The sequence below is a fragment of the Sabethes cyaneus genome, chromosome 2, assembly GCF_943734655.1.
Source record: "Sabethes cyaneus chromosome 2, idSabCyanKW18_F2, whole genome shotgun sequence".
Lineage (NCBI taxonomy): Eukaryota > Metazoa > Arthropoda > Insecta > Diptera > Culicidae > Sabethes > Sabethes cyaneus.
Window position 1 is genome coordinate 4,152,301 of NC_071354.1, and position 27,708 is coordinate 4,180,008.

The 27,708-nt window shown below is 41.8% G+C and overlaps 1 protein-coding gene across 5 annotated transcripts in view; it reads right to left on the reverse strand.

Moving 5' to 3' along the window:
* Positions 1-23,858, reverse strand: part of LOC128733494 (CTTNBP2 N-terminal-like protein) — a 34,455-nt gene extending 10,597 nt beyond the window's left edge. Inside the window, exons 1-6 of one of the 5 annotated variants that reach the window (XM_053827116.1) lie at positions 22,958-23,858; positions 14,135-14,973; positions 13,918-14,075; positions 12,614-12,774; positions 10,934-11,624; positions 2,361-2,486 (exon numbers count right to left, since the gene is read on the reverse strand). In XM_053827116.1, the coding sequence (XP_053683091.1) occupies positions 2,365-2,486; positions 10,934-11,624; positions 12,614-12,774; positions 13,918-14,075; positions 14,135-14,973; positions 22,958-23,212 (2,226 nt within the window). In that variant the 5' untranslated portion in view covers positions 23,213-23,858 and the 3' untranslated portion in view covers positions 2,361-2,364. Of the gene's footprint in view, positions 1-2,360; positions 2,487-10,922; positions 11,625-12,613; positions 12,775-13,917; positions 14,076-14,134; positions 14,974-22,957 lie in introns of those variants that run through there. The other 4 variants (XM_053827121.1, XM_053827120.1, XM_053827117.1 and 1 more) reach the window with 4 other exon arrangements.
* Positions 23,859-27,708: the final 3,850 nt, after the last annotated feature.

Consider the following 27,708-nt stretch of genomic DNA (forward strand, 5'->3'; position numbering starts at 1 on the left):
CGGATTCCAATGATAGTGGTGCCAGCAGTTCAAACAGTCAGCAGCGGGTGCATCCATCGTTTTTGTTGCAGCAAATGCCCTTGCCAACATTCGACGGTCAATATGAACATTGGTATAAGTTCAAGGCCAGGTTTTGTGACATTGTTGATAAATGCATTCATGATTCTCCAGCCACCAAGCTTCATTACCTAGATAAGGCTCTCGTGGGGGAGGCCAAAGGAGTGATCGATGAGCAAACGTTAAACGATAACAATTACGAAGGCGCTTGGCAAATACTTATTGATCGTTTTGAGAACCTTCCAATGGTTATACACGGACATGTTACGAAGTTATTAAACCTTAAACCGATGACTAAAGATTCCACTCACGAGTTGAAAACCTTGCTTGACGACTGTACGAAGAGAGTTGAATCCCTTGAGTTCCATAATTTGAAAATGGACAAGATGGCAGAAGCAATCATTATTACGTTGCTGACGTCAAAGTTAGATACAGCCACACGAAGAAGCTGGGAGTCATCGGTAGAGCATGGAGTGCTTCCTGTGTACAAAGATACAATTGCATTTTTACGAAAGCACTGCCATGTATTAGAACGCTGTGAGCAGGCTGCAAGAGTTTCTGTAAAGATGAAAAATTTAAACGTCAAAAATTCGATTGCTTCCACGGTAAGCAAGACGCACACTGCCACTATCCACAAAACTGAATATGGCTGTGTGATGTGTGGAATCGACCATAAAATAGATGCTTGTGAAGAATTCAAAAAGTTAACCGTCGACGCGCGATATAAGAAGGCTAAACAGTTGGGATTATGCTTCGCCTGCTTGAAGAAAGGGCATCGCACTGCGACTTGTAAGATCGGTAAAGACTGTTTGTTGTGTGCTAAGAAACATCATGCTTTGATGCACCCAGAAGATAAAAAACCATTTGTCGATGACGCTGCGCAGGCTGGTGGTAGCGGAGCCGAGCGTTCGTTGACTGCAGCGAAGTGTTCGGTGCCATTTGAACTCGGCACAACAAGGAAGCAAATCCTCCTTGCAACAGCAGAAATTATGGTATATGATTGTTACGGTGACTCACATAAATGTCGTGTGCTGCTTGATTCTGGTGCTATGGCAAATTTCGTGTCCGAAAGGATGGTTGATTTACTTCGATTGCGACGTGTGGGTGCTAATATTCCGGTTATTGGAGTAAACGGAATGAAGACCACAGTCAAGTTTAAAGTTAATGCGGTAATAGTCTCACGAACGTCGAAATGTGAATTTTCTTTAGACTGTTTGGTTGTTCCCAAGGTGACTGGGAGGTTGCCAGCGACGAAAATTGATTCGACGAGTTGGCAGATACCTCCATCATTGATGTTAGCAGATCCAAAATTTTACGATCCGTCACGTATAGATATGCTTATCGGCGCAGAAATATTTTTCTCTCTGATGCAAGAAGGCAAAATTAGATTAGCTGCTAATTTACCAGTTCTGCAAGAAAGCTTATTGGGATGGTTAGTGTCCGGTCCAATTTCTGATGCTGCAACAATGAGCACTGTTAAAGTATGTCAGACTGTTGCAATTCAGCCAAGCAATGACGAACTGAATGATCTGCTCAAACGGTTTTGGGTCATTGACCAACAAGAAAATGAAGTATTTTCCGTGCAAGATGAAGAATGTGAACAGCATTTTATGCAAACTTATCGTCGTCAGAATGATGGTAGATTCGTCGTTATGTTGCCACTTCGTGATAATGTTACTGATCTGGGGGACTCCAAGCAGCAAGCCATGAAACGATTCGCTTATTTAGAGCGAAAATTGGATAAATGCCCTGAAATGAGGAAAATGTACGTCGAATTCATTAATGAATATTTAGCGCTTGGACATTGCAGAGTTGTCGATGAAGGTGAAACTGCACCTGGGAAATTTTATCTTCCTCATCACTGTGTGATGAAGCTTGACAGTTCAACCACAAAACTTAGAGTGGTGTTCGACGCGTCGGCTAAGAGCACTACTGATTTATCGCTCAATGACGTTATGATGGTTGGGCCAACGGTTCAGGACTCATTGTTTAATATTATTCTGCGTTTCCGTCTGCACAAATACGTTTTCACCGCCGATGTGCCTAAAATGTATCGGCAAGTGATAGTTGATAGCGCTCACAGACAGTATCAACGAATTCTGTGGCGAGAAACACGAAACGAACCGATTAAGGAATTGGAGTTAAATACGGTAACATATGGCACAGCCGCTGCACCGTTCTTGGCAACGCGATCAATTATCCAGTTGGCCAGAGATGAAAGAGAAGGTTTTCCAGTTGCGAGTGAACAAGTTCAGAAATCGTTTTATGTAGATGATGTGCTTACTGGTGCGAACACCTTAGCAGAAGCTAAACAATTGCAGATGGATTTGATCGATCTGCTGCATCGTGGGGGTTTTGATCTCCATAAGTGGTGTGCGAATGATAAGGCATTGTTGGAGGATATACCTTTAGAGACTCAAGAAAAGTACCTGAAATTAGAGGACAGTAGTGTTAATGGTCTGATAAAAACGCTGGGAATATTATGGGACCCTGATAATGACGATTTTATGTTTTGCGTGAAACCAATGGACGACAATGCCAGTAAACCAACTAAAAGATTGGTTCTTTCGGAAGTTGCAAGGTTGTTTGATCCGCTTGGTCTGCTGGCACCGATTACAGTAATCGGTAAATTGGTAATGCAGCAATTATGGAAAGCCAAAATAGAATGGGATGATCAAATTCCAGAGGAACAGTTTCGAGTTTGGAACAGGTTGCGGTTGGAGCTATGTGATATTAGTTCTTTGAAAATTAAACGGCGGATAACAATGGATGACGCAGTTGTGGTTGAATTGCATGGCTTCGCCGATGCATCTGATGCTGCCTATGGCTGTTGTATTTACCTGCGGAACGAGATGAACGATGGAACAGCTACAGTTCGACTAATTTGTAGTAAATCCAAAGTGGCTCCAATTAAAGAGACACAGAGATCTGTCAAACCGAACGCGAAGGTTGCTGAGATGACAACACCTCGACTCGAACTTTGTGCGGCAGAGCTGTTGGCGAATCAAATGAAGGAAGTGTGCGATGCTTTAGCCTTTGACCCACAGCAGGTGGTGCTTTGGTCTGATTCCAAAATAGTGCTGTGTTGGTTAGACAGAATGAAACTTGACACTCCAGTGTTCGTGAAAAATCGTGTTACAAGAATAAGACAGCTGTTTCCCAGATGTATGTGGCGGTATGTATCGACAAAAGCCAATCCTGCGGATTTAGTATCGCGTGGTGTCTTTCCTGCTGCTTTGATGTTAAGTGAACTTTGGTGGGACGGACCTGAATTTCTGCGTAGTGCTAAAATTGAAGACGATGCTGTCGTGTTTGAAGAAGATGAATCTGAAGAATCAGACCAAGTTGCGACGATGAGTATTCCGGAGTGTCGTCCTTATGATAATATATTGGCGTGTAGCAATTTTCGCCAATTACAGCGGGTTTTCTCCTATGTCGCTCGCTTTATTTACAACTGTCGTGTAAAAGATAAGTCCTGTCGTAGATGTGGGAAACTGAACGCCAAAGATCTTAGTGATGGTTTGTTAACCATGGTGATTATCGTTCAGCAAGCGGTATATCACGAAGAAATCGATTGCATCCTGAGAGGTAAGCCGATCAAGGGAAAATTAAAGAACTTGAATCCTATATATGACGAGAACGAGAAACTTTTAAGAGTTGGTGGCCGTATTAGTAATTCTGATTTACCAAAAAATCAGAAGCATCCGATGATACTACCTGAGAAAAATCACTTTACCACCATTTTGGTAGAGGATTTGCATCGCGAGTATTTGCATGTAGGTCTCAATGGGTTACTTGCTGCTATACGACAGAATTTTTGGCCAGTAAATGCAAAGAGAACGATTCATCGAGTACTTCGAAGGTGCATTACCTGTTTTCGGGCAAGACCCAGGGAGCCACAACAGTTCATGGGGGATCTTCCGGAATTTCGTGTAACCCCAGCCGACCCATTCAGCAGAACCGGTGTTGATTATGCCGGTCCATTCATTTTAAAGGTGGGCCGTGGTAAAACCAGAATAAAGTCTTACGTAAGCCTATTTGTCTGTATGGTCACCAAGGCTATCCACCTGGAATTGGTGACGTCATTATCAACTGAGGGTTTTCTTGCGGCTCTACATCGTTTCGTCGGTCGTCGAGGAAATCCATCAGAAATGTACTCTGATAACGGAACTAATTTCCGAGGAGCTGAGAGACAACTCGCAGAACTTAGGGAATTGTTGAATTCACAGATTTTTGATAAGAAGGTTAACCAATTTTGCCAGTCTAGAGGAATTTCCTGGCACTTCAACCCTCCTAAGGCTCCACACCAGGGTGGTCTTTGGGAGGCCAACGTCAAATGTATGAAAACTCATTTGTACAAGGTTTTAAATGAAAGTTACCTTACATACGAGGAAATGATTACTTTGCTAGCACAGATAGAGGCAATTTTGAACTCTAGACCTCTTGTACAATTGACAGACGATCCGTTTGATTACAGAGCCTTAAGTCCTGGTCATTTTTTAATCGGACGAGAATTAATTGCAATAGCTGAGCCACAATATGACGATATAAAGGAGACCACGCTTTCCAGATACCAGTTGGTGCAGAAGAGAAAACAAAGTTTTTGGCGTAGATGGTCAAATGAGTACCTTACTGGTTTGCAAAGGCGGAGCAAATGGTTTAAAAATCCAACTCTACTGCGAAATGGTTTATTGGTCATCTTGAAGGAGGACAACATGCCGCCTCAAACATGGAAGCTTGGTCGTATTGTTGAGACGTATCCTGGTAAGGACGGAGTTACCCGTGTGGTCACAGTCCGCACTACTGAGGGTACCTATCGCAGACCGACAACGCAAATTGCAGTACTTCCAATCGACGACAGAGACCGTGATGAAAATTGAGGTGCCTACCTCAATGGCGGGAGAATGTTTAACGAAATTTAGCGTGTAAGACATTTTTTAACTCAACCCTGTATTTTGGTATAAACACACCCCTACGTATGTTGGCAACAAAAATCATCAGTTATGTGAAATCTGTATCGAAGATCAGACGCAAAATAAAGAACCCTTTTTAATACAGTCCACGAGTGCTTTTTTCCACTGACTATCCGAAGGACAATGCGGATATCAGCACGCGGGGCACGATCTTCTACCAATCTAGTCATTTCGTCTGCTTTGCTGAAGGCATGGATATTATCGGCAGAACCCTCAAAGAAAAACAATTTTAATCACTTAATAAGTAGGAAAGCCGTGAAATGTTACTACCTGCTTTGTTATTTAGAAGATTGGACGAATTTCTTATGACACATTCCAGCGTTACGGGACATTATCCCTACAATGCAGATCGGTTCCTGTTTCATTAAATCCCTGGCATTCTAGCGGAAAATAAAGTACTCTTTTAACAACTATTTTACAAAGTATTTGCCAAAAATTTGGTGAAACCGGAGGCGATTCACAGGGTAACAATGGGTGCTAATTGTGTCCGGTAACGCTGGAATGTGTCTTATACAAATTTCAAGAGATTCGGCAACATCCAGCTTCTAAATATTTTTGACGGGGTGGAGAACGTCTACGAAAATGTACTCGGCTACTTTGGATTTGAAAAGAAAAATTCTTTCTCCGGTAGTTCTTTCTAAGCTTTTGTTACGTCTGGAACATGATTCTCCTTGGGTTGGATTCCAGAATTACTTTTTGTATCACAGTGACTACATGAAATTTTGTCGACTCCTGCTTTGTTTAATGTATCAAAAAGATCTTTTGTGGATCCTAATCGTGTTTGCAGCTGATTATTTCTACTAATATAAACAATAGTATTCACGTTGCGTAAGCGGTGTATTCCGTGTATATACTGCCGCTATTCGAACTACAGTCCCCTTTTCTATAGAGATGGAACTGTTTTTTTTATGGGAGCCTGAACCACTGCGACCATTAGTTAAATCTATTGTGGTATACTCCGAGTTGCTGTTTGCACAATCAGTTCGTTCCATCACTACGAGTCAGAGTGTTGGTCGCCCTATGAATTTGCATTTCCCTCCAACAGAGTATGACTTCCTTAATGAATTTCAGTACCTTTTTTGTTTTAGCAGACCATATCTCGCGCTAGGCGTTAGAACGCCCTCTCCGAGAATACGCAGTCTTCGTTGAATTAGAGCGCTGCATTAACACAGTATATGTTCTGAGGTCTCGATCTCAAAATTACAGAATCGACATATATCAACTGTCAGCTTACCTATATTTTTAAGGTGATATCTGCTCGGACAGTGTCCGGTTAAAAGACCGGTCAGCGTACTCAGATCCACTTTATTCAAACTGATTAAGCTGCGTGTGATGCTTTTGCATGGCGTAATGAAACATTTTGATTGTCGTAATGTTGGAGCAGCTCTCCAGTTGGCATCAATCGTTGATGATTCGCAGACTTTGAGCTCAGCTTTTACGCAGGCTGTAGACACCCCGCAGAATGGCTCAGGCCCAACGAATTCAGTTGAGGAACATTATAATAACATAAATTAACATTGTTAGTTAAAGCCAATTGTCTTAGGGAGAGGATGCATTCCCAAACCAGCTTTGACTGGCATGTGTATGCCTCTAAGGCATTTAGAGCTGCTTGACTATCGGAGAAAATACAGATATTGGCATGTCTGCATTTCCTAGTCAAGCAAATGTTTGTACAAGTTGATATGGCAGGTATTTCTGCTTGGAAGACTTTGGGCCACTGTCCCATTGGAATTGATATGTCGATTCCTGGTCCAGTAACCCCAGCTCCTGTAAATTTGCCAATTTTAGAACCATCGGTGTAAAACAGGAGTGATCCCGGACAAGTCTTAGGACCACCTTCTTCCCATAATCTGCGATCGGTTTCGGTTACTTTGAAGGGTATATCGAAGTTTGTCCTAGTTTCCATCCAGTCTTCGTTCATGATTACCAGGGTGTTCAGTTGAAAATCTCGGAGGATTCGTAGGTATCCATTGCGATCCCCATCTTGAAAATGTTTAACACGCTTAAGCCTAAGAGCACCTTTTTGTGCTTTAAGCTGTACGAATTGGTGCCACGGTAGAAGATATAAAAGAGCATCTAGAGCTTTGGAAGGTGTGCTGGTCATTGGTCCAGTTACTGAAGAGCACGCCAAACGTTGTAGCTTTCCAAGCATTTTTGAGCTGTTATTTGTGTAGTTTTAGGCCACCACAATAGCGAAGCATATGTTAGTCTGGGTCTCACAATTGCCGAATAGATCCAGTGAATCATCCTCGGTTTAAGTCCACACTTTTTGCCAAATGTATTGCTGCAAGCCCAAAAAGCATTGTTTGCTTTTGAGATTACATACTCTAGATCAGCGGTTCCCAAATGGGGGTTCGCGAACCCCCAGGGGTTCGCCAAAACTTTAGTTCGCTGCAGAATAGTATAGGGAAATCCGTCAGGGGGTACGCGAATCGGAAAAAGGTTGGGAACCGCTGCTCTAGATGATCGTTCCAATTTAGCTTATGGTCAAGTATTTTGTACGTTTGGATAGCTGCAATTGGACTCCCCTCAGCTGCAGAGCTGCAATACTGTATTTCCTTCTTCTTGTAAATTGTATTATGACTGTTTTAGAAGGGTTAATACAGTCCTTCCAAGTCACACCATTTAAGCGTGTAGTTCAGGGCAGATTGCATTCTATTGGAAATAGTATGTTCATACTTTCCCCTTACTAAAATTGTTATATCGTCAGCGAATCCTATGACTTCATAGCCTGTTTCAGCCAATTTATTTAGAAGATAATCGACTACTAGGGACCACAGCATAGGAGATAGGACTCCCCCTTGAGGGCAACCTCTAGTTGGTTTTGTCGTTAAAGTAGATCCTCCCAGTTTTGTAGTTATTATGCGGTTGGTTAACATAGCATGTATCCTACTGGAAATGCACCTGTCAAAACCCCGTTTCTCCATGGCTTTATTTATTGAATTGTGGGAGGCATTATCAAATGCTCCCTCAATATCAAGAAAAGCTGCAAGTGATATTTCTTTACTGTCAAAAGACTTTTCTATTTTTGAAATCAACGTATGAAGTGCTGTTTCAGTTGATTTTCCTGCTTGGTAGGCAAACTGGAATTTGTTCAAAGGTCTTCTTTTCAAATATGATAATTTGATATGATGATCCATGATTTTTTCAAACGTTTTTAAAATCACAGATGTGAGACTGATTGGTCTGTGTGCTTTCGGATTCGTCCTGTCACGTTTTCCAGCTTTAGGAATGAAGATAACCCGGACTTCTCGCCATTTCTTCGGAATGTATCCTAGTATCAAACTTGCCCTAAACATCTTAATCAGAAGAGGAACCGTGATATCCTTGCTTTTTTGTAATAGCACTGGATAAATTCCATCTAATCCTGTAGACTTGAAGGGACCTATAGAATCCACTGCCCACTCAATTCTCGACTCCGTGAAAATAACACTGGCTAATTCTTGAACTCCATCTTCGTCCCTAATTGAACTAGACTGAGCTGCGTTGAAGCCCTGTGCGTCATCGGAAGACGTTTGATTTGAGCCTGGAAAGTGTGTGTCTATCATGATACTAAGCAATTCCGGAGAATCGGTTGCAAACTGGCCATGTTTATTTTTTAGGCTTCCAAGTCCATTAGTGTGATCTTTTGAAAGGGCTTTGTGAAGTCTTGCTACAACAGGCAAGCTGTCAACTTACATGCGAGCAATTCCTCCAATCCCTTCTTTTAGATTTACGGATTTCTCGATTGTACTTACGATTCCACCATGACGCGTCTTTGCTTGAAGTTTTCCGCTTCAGTGGGCAGCTTTCCTCAAAAGCTGTCATGATATTAGTGGTAAATGTTGACGAGACTGTTTCAAGGAACTGTTACGCGATGGTTTCTTTCTTATAACCAGTCAACCTGACGATCTCGAAAATATATTTTAATTCAGTCCCTTTTCCTCCCTTACTCAGTGGAAGAGTTCCCAAACGATGAATCATGTGGTGAAAAGAGGTCATTTTGTTTTGAAATGAGCGTTTGCACGTGACGGGTATCACCCGTTTAGTATTGTTGGGTTTCCTTAAAATTTCGAAATCAAAATTTGTGGAATTTCTTACAACAACAACCTCTAGGAATGGAAGTTTGTTGTTCTATCCCTTCTCGATTGTAAAATTATTATCTCTATGGACATTATTGAGTATTTTTAAGAGAGAGTTTTAAAATACAAAAAATGTCGTCCACAAATCTCCATTAGCAATCTGGTAAAACATTGATTTTCCGTAACTTATTTTCTATGTTTGCCATAGACAACTCACATAAGAAAAGTGACAGGGGATTCCTCATTGGGGCTCTCCAGATTTGCTTATAAAAGTGGCCTCTAAATTCGAAATGATTGTTTTACAAAGTTGGTTCAAGCTCAAGTAGCCTTTAACCTTTGTTCTCCACTGATTTCCACTACGTTGTAAAAGTAGCCAAGTTTTACGGTTACGTTCATGGGAACACTAACGAACAAGGCCGTTACCTCAAATGATATCGTGTGATTTCCTCAGTTCGAATGTTACCTGAAGTTTTTAAGTTTTCAATTAATCCTCTAGTGCGCTGAACTGATCGGCTTGGAAATTTCTTTGGCCTAGCTTGAAACTGTTTGCTGCTTTTTCGGTTGAGGATCCTTCTGCGGAAATAATTTCCCTCATTCCATTACCAGGTTTGTGAATTTTTGGGAAGCTCGGAGGAATTCGGGGTTAGATATACTCGTACGAAAACTTTTCCAGGTATCATTAATAATGCTTTTGTGATCCTGAATAGTTTTATCATCACGTTTAACCATTTTGGCAGGGGTATTCGATTCGGATTAAAATGTTACTTATTACATTTGAAGCTAGCAAAAAAGAAGACAGTTTCAAGACCTTCTGAAAAAAGTAAAGAGAGCCGAACAGCAGAAAGAAAACGTAAACTGAGAGATAAAAACCTTGAACAAAACTGTTAGATAAAAAGACAGTTTTATTTTTGAAAGAAAAAAAATAGTCAAGAGAACAACAGCGGGTTTCTTATATTATCTCTTATCAATAACAATAACGATGAGACAATCCATAAATATTGGTACTCAGTAAAAGTTTGAATGTAATTGCTGCCAAAGTTGGTTCTAATGCTGTTTGATAGTCTATATGTATGTCTCTGTCTATGTTTAACGCTCAACTTGGTTGGAAATGTTCAACTTAATAGCAAACTTTATTGCTGTAAAAACAAATAAATACCCCAGAAAAAAGCCACCTGTTAGTGGTCAATGAAACTAATAAAATTTTAATAAGCTTCATTTAAAACAATAAAGCATACAAATTGTTTCATGAATGTGTCCCACTTTACTTAGCATCGTTGGTCGTTTGGTAGATGAACTTTCGAGCGACGTTGTCAATTAATAGTAGTACGCAAAAAAAAAAGAAATGCACTAAAAAACAAGAAAGGTACCTAATGAGAAAATATTTCAAATGTTTTAGACAACTTTTCAATCGATCGCGTCAAAAATCGTGACTCGTGATCTACGGGTTGCGACTGTGAGGGATGCAACTGAAGCTTTTGTGGGTGTGGGTGTGTGTGGCTTTGTTGGTGATTTGTGGAAAAGTGTGATGTTGTGAGGCTAATCCATTGAGGGTGAGTGAAGACTGTGCTATAAGTGGCAAACGTACGCGCTTCGATTCAGATTCAAGTGGTGTATTCAATATTAAAAAAAAATTGAAGAGCTGTTTAAGCAAGTCCGAAATATCAATTATTCGGAATCGGAATAGAAGCGCGAACTGCGTGGCTATGAAGTGTACACGTGAGTGAGTGATTGATTGATTGATTATTTTCGTGTGTTGTTATGTGATTAACTGAGTGGTGGCTGATCGGTATGGCCCGCCTAGTGTGATGTGGAGGAAACAATAGCGATTTTACACTATCCCACCTTCGCAACCGATGTTTGTCAGTATTTCTGCTGCGGTTGAAACGAATGCAGATGTGGCTGACGCCGGAGAATTTTGTGATGCTGCTGCGGCGGCGGTTGAGACGGCGACAGCCGGAGAAGCTGTGGCAGCGGCTGGGGAGTTGGTTGCTGCTGTTGCTGCTGCTGCTGTTGTTGCTCCAGCAGTGGCATTGTTGGCAACTGTTGAAGATGCGATAAGATTATTTGTGGGCGGTACAGTTCCACTGGCAGGGATGAGCCCCGGGGGCGCGACCGGTGTACTGCTAGCACTATTGGTGGAAGATGAACAAGAGGATGGTGATGGTGATGACAGTGATGATAGTGGCGAGGATGGCGATGGAAGCGATGATCCGATGGCGGTACTGCTATTGGCTAGACTATTACTAATGTTGATGATGCTGTTGTTGTTGTTGCCAGTGTGATTACTATTGCTCAAAAATGGTATGCGCGATGATACGGCCGCAGCGGCAACGGCTGCCGCTGCCGACGTGGCTGACAGTTTCGGCGGAATTTGCGGTTTATTGGGTGGAATTGGAGGCGGGACACCACGTCCTCCGACCGGTGGAATTATTGTCTTCTTAAGAGTAGTCGCTGTGCCCCCCATTCCGGTGGAGAATCCAATACCGGCAGTACTTCCAGCTGGCGATGACGATGCTTTTCTAACGGTTGCCATCTAGCGTTGGTTGTGTGGTTGGTGACGAGCGAGGTCCATTTCAATTCACAGTTATTGAAAGAGATAAGAGATTTGCGGTGTCGAAGTTTATAATGAAAAAAATGGAATGACTTTTTTCTTTGTGGAATTCAAAGAGCATATTCTTCATGTTTTTTTAGTGGTTAGGCTTAGTTTACGCTACAGTCCTCATATTAGGAAACCTTCTTCTATAGAAGCGAATCAATTGGAATTTCTCAATTGTTAGTTTGGTTTTATAATTGCGGATTGATTTTTTTTTTGTTTCGGACCGGCAATTTGGTATGTTTCGAGGAAGGTGATTGGAAATAAAACAGAAAGAGCAAAATTAGCTATCACTAGCCGGTGGCTGGAATCCGAGATGTGGAAAAGCATTGGGTAAATATCGAAAAATGGAAATATGCAGTATTCTGACAAAATGGATAGGAAAACCTAAAAGATTCAATCGATGTTTTAAAAAGTGTACATTTAAAAACATAACATCAGCTGTAACCTTACTCGCAATTAGCATTGCTAATGGTAGACTTGAGCAACAAAGGTTACAACTGAATGAAGTTTAGTAAAATTAACAAACGTTCAGTTTAGTGTTTGTGCTCGAAAATTAAATTATACTTGAACCAATACTGTAACAGCGCAAAGGCCATAAGTGATGCGTCCCTAAAATGAAATGAAAACGTCACTCAAGCCGATCTCATTCTCTCCTGGATAATCTGAAGCAAACAGAAACTCAAATACCTTCCCGAAAACGTGCCAATTAGCAGCGCCAGAAGAATAGGAGCAGTGTTAATAATTCCAACGTACACGCAGACATACCGTGTGGATGTGGATGAGGAAGAACTTCAGGACAGGAATTTTGACTCGAAACCGTAAACCATAATAGCGAACTACTCAAGTAATCCTATCAATAGCATACTATCATCTATCATCAATCAAGCCATGGATACTGAGGATCGAAAGAAACTAAATTTGCTTACCTTGCCCGGTGTGGCGTTCGCGTAGGTCTCGGGTGACGGTGCGACCGGCGCAGAGTTCGAACCCGGGCCCGATCCAATCGGAGGGGAAGTAACCGATAGCTGCGAGATGGCTGTCTGACGTATCAGTTGACCGGGAGACACCGAGCGGGCAATTCCGGTGGCTGTGAAGAAGAAACAGAAAAAGCGTTAATTATTATTAAGTTTGATATCCCGGTCGATTCGCAAATTGTCACACGAGTGAAAACGAACTGCATACGCATACAATGAGTGGTGGACAGTGACACACGTGATGACACATGCTGTGTTACGCAAAGCGGATGGTACAGATATCTATTCCGAAGTTTGTTTTTCTCTTGCAGTCTTAATCACGGCATCTGCAACATCACTTCTGTGAACTCTACTACAGTTTCCATGACATAAAAAGCTTATATTAAATATTTATTCGATACAATTTAAACCAGCGGAGTTTAGTTGTACTTTACTAAACAAAATAATCAATAGGCGTAAATAAGACATTACCAAAAAAAAAAACAAATATCAAATCCATTAGTGCAGTTGTTTAGCGGAAAAATTGCAATTACCGAAACAAAAATCAGACAAAAACGCATACAACAAATACCAAACCAAAACAAGATAGAGAGACTACCAACATAACAAGCGCGTTCGGCATGAGACACTCTCACAAACAAAACGTGGCAGAGCAATACAGAGGTTAGTGTGTTTAGTGGTAGTTGCAATTACTTGGTCCGGAAACGGGAACGCTAGACACAGTGGCAGTAGGCTGGACCACTTTTGTGGCTACACTACTAATCATGGCAGAGGCGGCGGCAGCGGCAGCAGCAGCATGAGCGGATCCGGCGGCAGCAGCGGCAGCAGCAGCAGCAGGAGAGCAAACCGCGGAACCAGATGCGGCGAGAGCTACGCTGTCTACATCTGGCAAAAGTTGATGGTGATGATGATGATGGGGGATGATTGGGGGACCCGGGTGTTATTGGATGAGTTGTGAGTTATTGATAGATCAGGTGGGGTTGGAAATTATAATATGAAGATTGGGTAGAATCGAGAATATAAAACATACTGAATCAGTACAGACAATCAACAAAGATTGATAGTGATTTTAACAATCTTAACTTTTTTAGATGTTTCATAGTTTTAATGAAAATTTATTGTGAGACCCTAAGCCAGGAATACGATATTAGATAAATTAGTTCGATGAATAAAATATTCTAGAGCAAATTTAAACTAATTAACCCAACACCTGAGTACCGTACCTTTATCATTCTACGAGTTGTATTTAAACTTACCAGGAATAATGCCTCCAATCGATGGCCTAGATGGCATCAATCCACCGGGTTTAGTGGGCAGCTGTGGAGCAACAATCGGATGACGTATTCCAGTTTGTTTTCGCAGAAGCTCCAGCTCTGTTCTAAGTTGCTGAATCTCGATCTCCTGTTCTTTTATCCTAAAAACAAAACGACTAAATTAAGTAAAATATCGATCTCCCAACACTAACACACGCACCTTCTTTCGTCCTTTGCTAACGTTTGATGCAGCATCTTTCGCTCCAAATCGTACTGCTGCGTTTGGGTTTCCAGCTCTGCCTCCATCCGGAGGGATTTCTTACTTTCCTCCTCCAAGCCCTCGGCAATGGTATCGACCCGCATTTTTTCCTCCGACAAAATCTGTGCCAGATCCTCGCTTCTTTTTCGTTCCTCTATATATTTTATGATTATCTTCTTGCGCTCAGCCAGGAGCAGCAGAACAATCTGCTTTTGTCGATTTTTCTCCGCCTCGAACTGCTCTTCAATCTTTTTCACCTCCAGCTCTAGCACCTTACGCTGCTCCTTCTCGTGTTCCAATTCCTGTTTTAGACGCGATCGCTCGATCTCCAACCCGTACGTAATATCGTCCCCCTGGGCAGTAGTGTGTTCATGCTTTCGCCGTTCTTCTTCCAATTCCTGTACCACCTGTTTGTACCGCTCTTCGGCATCCTTGAGCACCTCAACCATCTTGGCTTGCGTTTGTCTCTGCTGCATTACGAGAGCCGCTAGCGAGTCCATTTGTTCTTTTACGCCCACGCGTTGATCGTTAAGTAATCGCATCTCATGCTCGGAATAGGCTGCCTGAATGGACGACTGCCGGCTGGCAATGTTTCCACTGGATGCCAGATTGTCCCGATAAAGGGCTGCATGTGGATCATTCAGATTAGTTGATTTACTGTACCGAGTGGTGTTGAGCAGCTGTTTGACTTTTTCCGTTTTCAATACGGCTATCACTACGTCCCGGGCTTGCAGCTCGCCTTCCAGATAGCTGAGCAACTTTAAAAGATCCGTTTTGCTGAAGTCCATTTTAGGGTTGCGCTAGAACGGGAGAGAATGATTTCTAAAGGTCAATGTCAAAGACTAATTTTGTAGGGATAAATATCTAGTTTAACCCCAGCTTTTTCCCTTTTAGACTACACCCAATCCAGATTATACAGTAAAATAGTACGAATAAAAACAGTTTATAAACGCACAAGTATGTTCAAGACTAAACGAAAGAATTAATGATAATGGCTGAATCGGTCTACGCAGGCCATCCAAGCCTAAGCCCTGTGCGTGTACCCCCGCGGGCCGCAGTTTGGCCATCACTGGTGTAGATCACTGAATATGCAATGCTAGCATGTTTAGAACCTTATTTACCTAACCGAAAAATGGCTGTAAAGTTGGGCTTGGCCCAGTCTAGCTGGTTTAGCAACAATTCCAAAGCTCCTCAAGGCAGTATCTTGGGACACTTACTGTTTTCGCTAGTTATTAACGATATCCCAAAACTACTATCAGCTGGTACACAACTATAAATATGCGAATCACACTATCAACTTATTATTTTGTATAACGACTCACTGGACTTCAAACGCTGATCGACTTGTTCTCTGATTGGTGCTACTACAACTACAAGAATTCGAAAAAGTACTGTAAAGGTCTATTGTACACACTTAAACGATTCGGTAAAATTTACCGAAATCTAAACAGCTGAACGTTCGGTAAAATTTTTTATTGCACCAAACATTACTAATGATCTGTAAACGTCGATTGGCACCATCGAAATTTTTACCGAACGTTCAGCTGTTTAGAATTCGGTAAAATTTTACCGAATTCGGTGCTTTTTGTTAAGTGTGTAGTTTTATCTTTTATATTTACGACGCTATGTGGTTGCTACCGCGTTGGTAACCGAATGAGCGCTCTTTCAGCTGCCAACGGAGTAGCAGCCCCATAGCGCCGGCCCATCCGGCATCCTTGTTACGGGGCCAGCTCATTCTAGCCTGCCGTGTTTTAGTCGCTTCACAATATCCGCATCTTTGTATACTTGGTATATTTCATGATTCATGCGCGCGATTCATTTAATATGCCGGTAAGAATTGATTGCAGGCTCTTACGCTCAAAAACGCCAAGCGCTAGTCGGTCGCTCTCTTTCAACGTCCACACTCACATCGTTGTCACTTGTCACTAACACACTAAGTTAAACAAATTCGTCGACCACTTGAGAAGTATCTCCATCTATCACCACCGCAGTTCCAACATGCGAAGGGTTACCACGCTCTCTACCAGCCACCTTATACTTTGTTTTAGTAGAATTTATGATAAGCCCTATCCTCTCAGTTTTCTTCCACAGCTCTACAGTTAACATCAATGATATGATATGACAGGAGCATGAGATTTTGTGATAATGGTACCGCTTCTCTGCACTCCTGCCCTTCGAATAGCACCTTCCAATGCAATGTTGAACAGCAAATTCGACAGTCTGTCACCTTGCTTCATCTATCTTACGTCACAAAGGAGTCCAATGTCTTATCCGCTATTGTGATTTGGAACTAACTAGGGTAACACTTTTGTCAATTTTGTTGGAAAACCATGTTCAAGCATAATCTGCCTTAGCTCATTTCGTTTAACTGAATCGTGCGCCGCCTTGAAGTCTATAAACAAACGGTAAGTCTGCAAGTGGAATTCCCGGAATTTATCGAGGATTTGTCGCAAGGTGAACATTTGTTCCATCGTGGAGCGTCCCTCTCGGAAACCGCACTTCAGGCAAGTATGTGCATCCATGATCCATTGTTCATTCGAGTTCTGTCCGAGTTGTTCACCGATCTGCTCATCAGTCTTCCGAGAGTACTCTGCAATAACTCTTTCCGCTGATAATCTCCTAATGTTCAGCCGTATCTTCCTCGTTGGTTTTGTTTTGAATACATTGGACAATCGGGCGCGGATCTTGCTTACTACGAAATAGTGATCCGAGGCGACGTTTGATCACCAGAAGAATGGCTAAAGATAGTCATTCTTCTGGCTGCAGCGAAGTTCAGTAGACTCAAGCCATTGTCGTTTGTGGTAGAATGGAAGCTTTCTCTACCAATAACGGCATGAAAGAACTTTTCGCATCCGACCTGTTCATTTGTATCCCCGAGGACTAGCTTTATGTCATGTCCTGAGCACTCTCTATATGTCCTTTCGAGACCATAGAACTCCACTTTTACGTCATCGGGTTTGTCGTTCGTCGAAGCGTACACTTTTATCAGACTGTAGTTAAGGCCCTAAATCCTCAACAAGCTTAAACGGTCATTTTTGGGCCTGTACCTAACGACATGCTTCATTTGTTTTCCGTGTACAGTTAGTCCACAATCATGGGTCACAATCATGAGCCCGCAGTACGATCCTCTACGCGAAATTTGCATTATCCCTTCTTCGGCCATCTCACTTTCTGGTAGGCTGCAACCTTCAACTTCATCTTCTGCAGCTCTCTTGCCAATATACCCGCGCGTGCCGGTTCAAGTAAAATCCTGACATTCCAAGTACCAAGTTTCCAAAATTGGTGGTCCTTTTCCTGTTTTCTACCTACATTCTACTTTTCTATGAAACATCAATCAAACAGAACTTCTTATTAAGGGTCATTTCAACATTAATTCAGTAAAGGAAGAGAACTAAGCAATTGCAGACTTCATGAAGAAATACCTGCAACTGAAGCTGAATCCGAATTCTACTAATGCCACCCCTCTTGGAAGTTCATACGTCAATCAAATGTTTCCAAAGAACATTTATGCGGAGAGTAAAGCAAAGCAAAGCCTAGGTGCTACATTCCATTTTCAAAACCTGATCAATTGGTCCGAAAATAAACATTCATTGAAGTTCGGTCTGACTTAACACCGACCATATGAAGGTAGATTCGTTGTATCGTTCCACGGTAAAACACATAATACGTGTCTTATAAAATTCCTTTGCATGGACTCACTTCTATTCGCATGCCTAGCGTAGTGCGGGTGGGCATACAACAACCCCATACTCAAGCAAGCTCCGAACGAGTGTACAGTATAGCGATTTCAGCGCATGAAAGTCTTGAAACTCGTTAGTGCTCCTTTTCAAAAAACCGAATGTTGAGTATGCCTAAGCAATAATCGTCTGACTTTCGTGTCAATGCCCAGGTCCCTAACCGTATAAACACTAAGCAAACTACTGTGTCCTATGCTATACTCCTGATACAGTGGCTCGCGTAAACGGTTAAGCGATATAACCCACCAATTTGAGGCATTGATTTGCATACCCTCCAATGTATTCCAGCGTAAAACTGAACGAATATCTTCCTGGAGGGTGCAGCTGTTAAATGACGATTTGATTTCACGAAATACCATTAAAACGTCAACGAACATAAGCATAGAAGAACGCAGTCTACTGCAGAGATCATTAAAGAGTACGTTATTGTCCACTAGAATGCCAGGGATTTGATGAAACAGAAACCGATCTGCATAGTAGTGATAGTGTCCCGTAACGCTGGAATGGGTCCTGAGCATATCCACGAGAGAGAATTTGGCCAAGTATCGACGAGCGAGGAATGAGTTGACCTCGGTCCTGAGGAGGAAAAAGCGCCAGAAGGAGGACAGAGATCGTGAAGAGCTAGAACAACTGTTCCGGGCTAATGACACCCGCAAGTTTTACGAGAAGGTGAACCAAACTCACAAGGCCCACACACCAAAACCTGACATGTGTAGGGACGAGGGATGGGATCCTTTTTTTAAAGAGTAGGGAAATCTGCTGTCAGACACCTGAGAAGACAACTCAGGGAGTGGGGTTTGGTATCCCGACCCCCCTACTGGGGCGTGAGGATCCAGACCCAATAAAACCCTACTCGAGTCTCCAGCCTCAAACCCCCCTGGAACCACCTTATCGGTATTACTTCAGAGAGGGGCTATTGTGCTTAACGCACACTCTTAGATAACTACTGGACTATGGTAGTTAGGCTGTTTATTCGCCGTTGATCGGCTTTCCAGTGGTTTTGTAGCTCAAGTACGATCTGGGAAGCAGCCGCATTGACCGCTCCCCAGACATCCGAGCTAGAACACATCCTTTGGACTAAGTTATCCGGAGTAGTGTCCTATCCGCTAACTGCCATCATGTTGCTTCTCACGCCCGCGAAACGAGGGCATATGAAGAAAGCATGTTCTGCAGTTTCCTCAACGTCCACGCATTCGGGACACGTGGGGGACTCCGCAAGCCCAAACTTGTGCAGATACTGTCCAAAAAAAAACGATGCTCTGACAGAATCTGTGTCAGGTGGAAGTTGACTTCGTCGTGGCGCCTGTTGACCCATCCGGATAGTTCCGGGATAAGTCGATGTGTCCACCGGCCTTTTGTGGAATCAGACCATGCCCGCTGCCATGTGATCATCGAGGTCGATCTTGTGGTACTCCGTATGCCTCTAGTTCCACGTTGGTTGAAGCACTCTACGTCCTCGCTGATGATGATACCAATAGGCATCATACCCGCTAAGACGCAGATTGCGTCATCTGAAACTGTGCGATACGCACTCGCCACTCTTAAGAACATGAGACGATAGCTGCTTTCCAGCTTGGCTAGATAGCTTTTGGTACCTAACGCCGATGACCACACCGGCCCACCATACCTGAGTATGGATTGGATCGCATCCAATCTTCAACAATGCTTATAGAGTGGGCAGCCGTCAACTCAACCTCTCTGATAGATTCACCGTAGACTTCTAAGGTGATATCGTCCGCAAAGCCGACAATCACTACCCCTACCGGGAACTTTAGCTTCAACACCTCGTCATACATGACGTTCCACAACACCGGGCCCAGTATGGAACCTTGCGGAACCCCTGAGGTGTTTGGAACGCATTTTTGATCCTCCTCCGTGTTGTAGCATAGCACACGATTCGGGAAATAATTGGGGATGGGGATGGGATCTAATCACAAACGAGCGCGAGGTGTTCAACAGGTGGAAGCAGTTCTTCGATGAGCATCTCAACGGCGAAATAGCAGCAGGAGACGCAATGAAAGTTAACCTCGGAGTACCTACAAACGACAACAGCGTACCGGCTCCCGATCTCGAAGAGATCCGACGAGAAATCGGTCTGCTGAAGAATAATAGAGCCGCCGGAAAGGACCGACTCCCAGCAGAACTCTACAAAAATGGCCAAGAACCGCTAGTAATGGCACTTTACTGGCTGATTTCAAAGATTTGGGAAGAAGGCAAACTACCGGAGGAGTGGATGGAAGGCGTAGTCTGTCCCATCTACAAAAAGGGCGACCGGCTAGACTGCTGTAACTACCGCGGCATTACGCTGGTCAACACCGCCTATAAGGCGTTCTCCCAGATTGTGTTGCGTCGTCTATCTCCAATAGCAAAAGATTTCGTAGGACAGTATCAGGCGGACTTTATGGGGGCCCGTGCTCCTACAGATCAAATTTTTACTCTCCGACAAATCCTTCAGAAATGTCGAGAGTACAACGTGCCCACGCATCATATTTTCGTGGATTTCAGTGCAGCATACGATACCGTTGAAAGCGAACAGCTATAGCAGATAATGCACGAGTAAAACTGAAGATCTCTGGTCACCGCCGACAATGATACGAGCAAGGAGCTCCAACGACGCATTCAAGCTGGAAATCAACCCTACTTTTCCCTCCGCAATACGTTTCGATCTAGGAACATATGCCGCCGCACAAAGCTGACGATGTACAAAACGCTAATAAGACCGGTAATCCTCTACGGACTTGAAACAGTAACTTTGCTTACGGAAGACATACATTCACTTGCCGTTTTCGAACGAAAGGTGTTGCGGACTATTTTTGGCGGAGTGCAAACGGAAAACGGAGAGTGGCGGAGACGTATGAATCACGAGCTACAGGCGGGAGAGATTCCCATCGTACACCTGGCGAGACTACGGTGGGCCGGCCACGTCGCAAGGATGCCGGAAGACTGTGTAGTGAAATCCGTTCTCTTCAAGCACCCCTCCGGCACCAGGATCAGAGAGGCTCAACGTGCACGATGGCTCGGTCAGGTTGAAGCCGGGTTGCGTGTGTCGAGACGCGCAACGAATTAGCGACGAGTAGCCCAGGACCGAGTACAATGGAAAGAAAGTAAGTAATAGCGGACGTGTTCGTAATATTTGAACGGCATTTTTGACATTTCAGTAATACATCGCATGTCTTGTTTCCGCATGTTTACGGTAAAACTAAAGAAACTTGCGGAAACAATGTACTCTTCTTCGGAAGTTTCCTTCTTACTACATATCAGGTATGGAGCCTAAATCCCAAAACGGTCACTGACTTTATAAACCATGTAGTACCGAATTGAGGCACAGGATTATAACTATCCCGCTCAACTCCATCAATGGGTATGAGCGGTCCGTAAACTGTGTACAATAATCGGGGCCTGCCACAAAAGACAATCATTAAGACTGTCGTAGTGACCTTTTAACCCAATGACCTTCTGGCATACAAAAAAAGAGTCAATAACCAATAAAACGCTTAATTGTTTCAAATTTCTGGTAAGCTCTTGCAAATACATGTATTTTGGGGTATGGTCCATTCTGGTGAAGTTTCCTGGGAGACAGAGGGCAATTTTCTGGGAAAAGATCGATTCTGGGGAATGGTTTTCTGGAAAACGGTTCATTCTGGGAAATGTTATTCTGGGAACTGGTTCATTTCGGCAAAAAATTCTGGCCAGTGGTTTTCGGGCAAATGTTATATACAATCAAAATAAGGACACTTTGGTTTAGATTCAATCGTCGTGATTCGGAAAGAATCTTCGACCTGTTGGGATGGGGAGACTGTAACTTTTTTTTTTTTTCTAAAAGGAATGTAATCGAAATCACAATAAACACATGATGTATTGTCCTGTCGTGCCTGTCAGTGACGCACGGCGACTACGAAGAAAATGTATGGAGAAATTTAACCTTGTTATTTTTCGTTAATTTTCTCTATTTAGTGTTTAAAAAGGAGTAATAAAAACCACATAATTGCTACATGTGTGATGAATTACTCGATATCCAAAACATCAAAATTCATTCACATATATTTTTGTGACGATAACTAGAATCTAAATCATGGAATGATACCCTACGTCAAAATAATTTTAAGTAAAAATGTCATAGTTTTCACGTTACCGGTTGGATTGGACTTAATTATCTGAGATTTTTACGTTTTTCACTCGAGATTTCTTTGTGGAAAAAAGTTGTATGCCATGATTTTGGCTTTTGGGTGTCAAAAATCAACCAATGATTAGCAATGATTAGTCAATGATTATTTCAACGCCCTGAAATAAGAAAATTTCTTTGACAACATTTTTTCACTGACATGGAAAGTTGCAGATAATGTTCTCAATAGATACTCGAAATAAAAAAATCCGTAATTTTCATCCTTATCTACAAAAGATTCATATACCGACGTTAAAGTTTTCAATAACCCCACACCACACAACAAAGCACTTCATGGCTATATGCACTTTGGCAATTTGCGATAATTTCGCTTACGCTAGATAGTAGCTACTCATTATGGGTGCCTACTATTATGAGCTTCCTCACTCTTCTCTACTAACGGCACTAAAATAAATATTGATTTTTCTCACTACCTACAGATGTTGTTCCGCACTTGCCTAGATGAGTTATAGGTAAGCGCTATGGCATGCTGTACTAACGTCACGTCATCTCGCTTACGTTGAAAAGATTCAGCTGCAAATGAAGATGACAAAACGCCTTGTTTTCCACAGAACAGTTCCAAGTCGCAAGTTTCAAGCAAACAACGAGCTAATTTTGTTTACCTTTCCGTCTCGGAAGTTTATCTCTAGATGACCCCATTTTTCATTATAATTGCGAAGAGCACTCTAGGTGCTGAAATATAAATGTATTTTCCACAGCCAAGAAATCATCTCTGTCAAGGTAATGCTGACTAATTCACCAATTACCTTACCCGACACAACAAAAAGTAGGTGTAGGTTACTCGCCAACACCCCCGCACAGTTGCAATCGATAATTTTTTCTCCAATTCTGTCGTTACTACCGCAAATCTGGTAAATGGCTTACCTTCAGTGTGTCGCTAGTCAGTTTAATGGCCTGCAAATCGGCCTCCGTGAATTTTCCCGGTGGCTGCTCGGGTACCTCCTCGGTTGCTGCCTCACTGGGACCGGCTCCGGCAGACTCAGCCATTTCGTTCGACGGTGGCAGAGGGGGAGACGATGATTCCTCTACTTCGTTGCTACTTTTCACCCTTTTCACTGGCGATGATGGCCGTAGTTTTCGCAACGAGGTGGACACCAGACGAGGCCTAGCGGTGCTCATTCCAGCATAGGAATTTACTGCGCCATCCACTCGATGAATGATTCACTTAATTTTCCAACTTCCTTGTGCCAGCAAGCTGGCAAACAGCTGCGAAATTGATTTCCGAATAAGTTCGATAAGTTACACAAACGTTCTACTAGACGTCGAGTCAGAATGAAGGTCGATCGACCGGAGTGTGCAGAAAAGTGATGTCAGTTCCTGGCAAGCAAGCATCTATTCCACTAACAACACTTCGTGAGTAGACATCTTATATACTGAACAACTTTTTTCTTTGCTGATAAATGCGAAACACTAGCATTTGTACTATGCACAAAAAATAAAATTTTCTGGAACCATTACGTGAAATTGGCTGAGCTGCGAGGAACAAGATGAGAGAAAGTTCGGTCAGTTTTCAATTTTGACAGCACTTCTGTTTTGTTTTGATGACGCGTTGATGGACCTCTCCGCTCTCCTTTTCTCGTTCTTTCGCATACAAACGTTACTCCACAACGAGAAGACTCAGAAAACGCAAAAATGGTCGAGTCCTTAAGAATTCCTGTTGACGATTGAAGTTTTTTGGAGGATAGTTGATTTCCCTACGTTCACATCAAACTATAAACATAACGGATTCAACTTTCCAGCTACCCGCTTTCACTACAATTTGCGTTTTTTTGCTTGAAAACTGACCGAAAACACAGCGTTGCAAGTTTTCACTTGCACAAAAACTCAGCACGCGACTCCACGCTCTCCTGCGTTACATTATTCTTTTATTCCTTTTTAGAATTCATTCTTGCCCACCAAGCAGGGATGCCACATTTGATTTTAAACGATTAGGGTGATTTATCTATTTTGGACAGGCGTTACGAATACTATTTTCACAGAGAACAGACTACCAGGTAATTGACAAAAAGTGTGTAAAAGGTTTTTATGTAATCTACGAGTAATCCTTCAATAGAGCACCCCTCGAGCAGTAAGTGGCAAACTAAATCTTGATGTCGCTGCCATCGTTGCTATGTAACTCCAGCACAAAGAAATATTGATGAAGGTACATGAATATTTTTTAATGCGTTTGGCAAACTATTTCTGGAGGGCGCTACCGACAGATTTTACACACAAAAAATCGATTACTTCCTTCGAGCCTGTTAATCTGTTCTCTGTGCTATTTTGCTGAGAGATATTCGCGGATAGGAAACAATTCAACGTCTAAATGCAGCCAGTCGTCATTATTGGTCAGAAATGGAAAAGTATTGGTAACTCATGCAAATTTTCGGCTGGTAGTTCTTTAGGCAAACACAAATAAGTAATTAAGTTGGTCTTATATTTTTCGTTGTAAATTAGCTGCTAACTAAAATAAACATTTGATAATATTTTACGCTAGACATACTTTCGAATTTCTCACGCACGACACGCATAACATGTCATTTTACATGCAATAAACTATGCGTTTCCGCATTTTGCATACAGTATTTTTGCAAAACCTGATGATGTATCCACAGATCAACTGTAGCACCAAAAAATGTCACTGCATAAAACGCACTTCCCAACAAACATTTTATTTGAACAGTAGATTATTCAACCGTTATATAGCCAATGTTCAGGAATTAATATAACTGCTTATTAGTAAAAATGTTATTAAGCAGTTATACAGCAAAAATGTTTGTTGGATTTTCACGTCCAATGTAGAGTTCATGCACGCGCTTGAACAGTCAGCCCAAAAATAAACAGAAACATAATAGGAAAAATAAGAACAGTCAAAGCATGAGAAAAAGAAGACCGTCTTCGTGATTCTCTCTCAGCTACTTTGGATATGTCTCGTGGTTGGGTAACATTTCAAGAGGCCCAATTGGGTCCTAAAGCCCTATGCCGTTTTTAGCTTGAATCGATGAGGTTAGGGTTAGGAACACATATTTTGATATTCAATTTTATATTTTTAGGCTACTGCCGTTAAAAACCTTTTTTTTTAATTTTGTGAAATTTTGAACAAAAAATAAACATTTGGACAACCTTATATAGACAAACTATAGTTGTGCACGGTTGTGTCAAGCGGTGTCTAGACAACACGAATTACACACTTAACAAAAAGCACCGAATTCGGTAAAATTTTACCGAAATCTAAACAGCTGAACGTTCGGTAAAAATTTCGATGGTGCCAATCGACGTTTACAGATCATTAGTAATGTTTGGCGCAATAAAAAATTTTACCGAACGTTCAGCTGTTTAGATTTCGGTAAATTTTACCGAATCGTTTAAGTGTGTATAAAAAGAAGCCATAGTGTGTCTTGAAATGTCATGGAAAACTTTTTGTTTACCTTCACGTTCATGTGATAGTGTGTCAAAAAGTCAAAAGTTGCAAAGTCAGGAAATGGCTTGGCAATCGCGACCTATATAAAACATTTTCTGAGTTTACAGCTCATTTTCCGGTTTCCGGATTTTGAGAAAGACGTTCGTTAGTTAGCATAATCTGATAAAGCCAAGGAATGACATGAACAACGTTTAAACTATTGGTTATAGCATCTCGGTTTAATTAAGGCCTTTGTCAAAATCAGCAATAAGCGTAGTGACTGCACTTGGTCACAGCGTGGATGGCTTCAGTTTTCGGATGCAACACCCGCCATCGAGATGCGACCGTGTTTGGTTAGAAACGCACAGAAATTTTTGGTCTGCCGTTCGTCCTACTGCTGATTCACATCGGAGTAGCAGAACATACCAATCTGATTGATAATACGGTGCCGGTTTCGGTTGGCTACTGTTACTGCGGGGTCGATTGTACCGAGATTATACTCTTGGCCATCAGTTTGACATCGTTTAGTCATTCTTAGCGCAAACTAGATTTGGACAAAGTCTAGCACCGTGAATCGATGGATTGGAATACATTGCCCGAATCAAAACTTTTATCCGATAACTAGTACAAATTTGATGTCCCACTTCCTCACGACCAGCAAAACGCAGACAAGCACAAGAGACAACTGCGAAGCTGTAACTGTCAAAACGATCAGCTTCTCTAATGCAGAGATGCCATATTTTCTAAAAAAAAATGTCTGGAACTGCTCGAAAACCGAAAAATCGAGCAGTTTTCCGACTACTCGAATTTTCTGGTTTGAAAATAATCTGCACTCTTAAATGATTCTACCTGTAAATAGGTAGGATTTAGTTAAAGCTAGGTTGAAAATACTCAAAATGCCCTTAAAGTGTACAAACTCAAACCACAGACAAACAGACATAACACTCGTTTTCCATTCATCGTACCGATAAAACCGTCATTTCAAATTTGGGCTTAGTTGGGAATGTCTCCGTTTTGGTCCAAGTGGCGCTTTTTGACGAAAGAAGGGGTATTCCCCATAAAAAATACTTGCTACTTCGAGGGACACCCATATTGCTATTTGGCATTTGGGAATGTCGATCATAGATGGTGCTAGTGTTCAGGCTAAATGTGAGGTACGATAATTTTTGTTGATTTTTCTTCCAAGAGTTATGTCTGTTTGTCTGTGCTCAAACTTTGGGTAAAAATTTCAACCAATTTTGGCTACTTGCTACCGATAATTGAATTATTCTCTATGACAAATAACGCAATTTTAAGTTCCTACTACCAATTTTTTGGTTGAAAAACTACTCAAAATCTGAGTTTGTACACTTTAAAGGCATTTTGAGTAGTTTCAACCTAACTTTAACTAAATCCGACCAATTTACAGGTAGAATCATTTAAGAGTGTGCGAAAATCTGCACACTTTCTTAGGAAGTCTGTGTAAGTTTAAAGAGCTTCGAACAAAAATCTGCACCAAAACAATAAAAGTCATAAAAACTGCAAATATCTGCAAATTTATAATGATCTGCAAGACCGCTCCAAAAATCTGGAATTTGCAGACAAATCTGCAAATCTGGTATCCCTGCTCTAATGTCAAACCAGAGTTGCCAGTGAGAAAAAGTTATCATTGTTGCCAGAAACGTGTTATTTTCGTTATTGCGCTCTTCACACTCAATTGGACTGCACAGTTATTAAGTGCAACCTTCAAAACTGTGATGAAAAGTGTGCTACTGATAATATCGCTAGTAATCTTATATCGATAATACCATCAAACTTTATCGTCATGGAAGAATATCGAAAATTGGAGGGTTTAAAGTGAAATCTTCTTCCTGATTTGTTATTATTTTAACATTTTTGTTCTATTTCTTACGTATTTTTGCTTATATTGCCATATTATCGTTATCAACTTTATCAACAATCGTTATAGATTTTGACCGACATTTCCCATCATTAAACTCTCCCATCTGAGCTGACATTGGATTTAGCAGTGGCGCCAGTACCAGTTGTAGGAAAAGCAAATAGTATTTAATTTTTCATTTATTTCATATATGCTGCATATTTATTATTAGTTATGAATTATGGAATGTGGAATTATGTATTTAGAAACTATTTTTATATTATTCTTTGCGTCGGTAACAACTCTACGTAAGCATTAGAATTTAAATAGAAATCAACCAAGATTCATGGTTTTTTCCCACGAAATTTTGGCAACTTT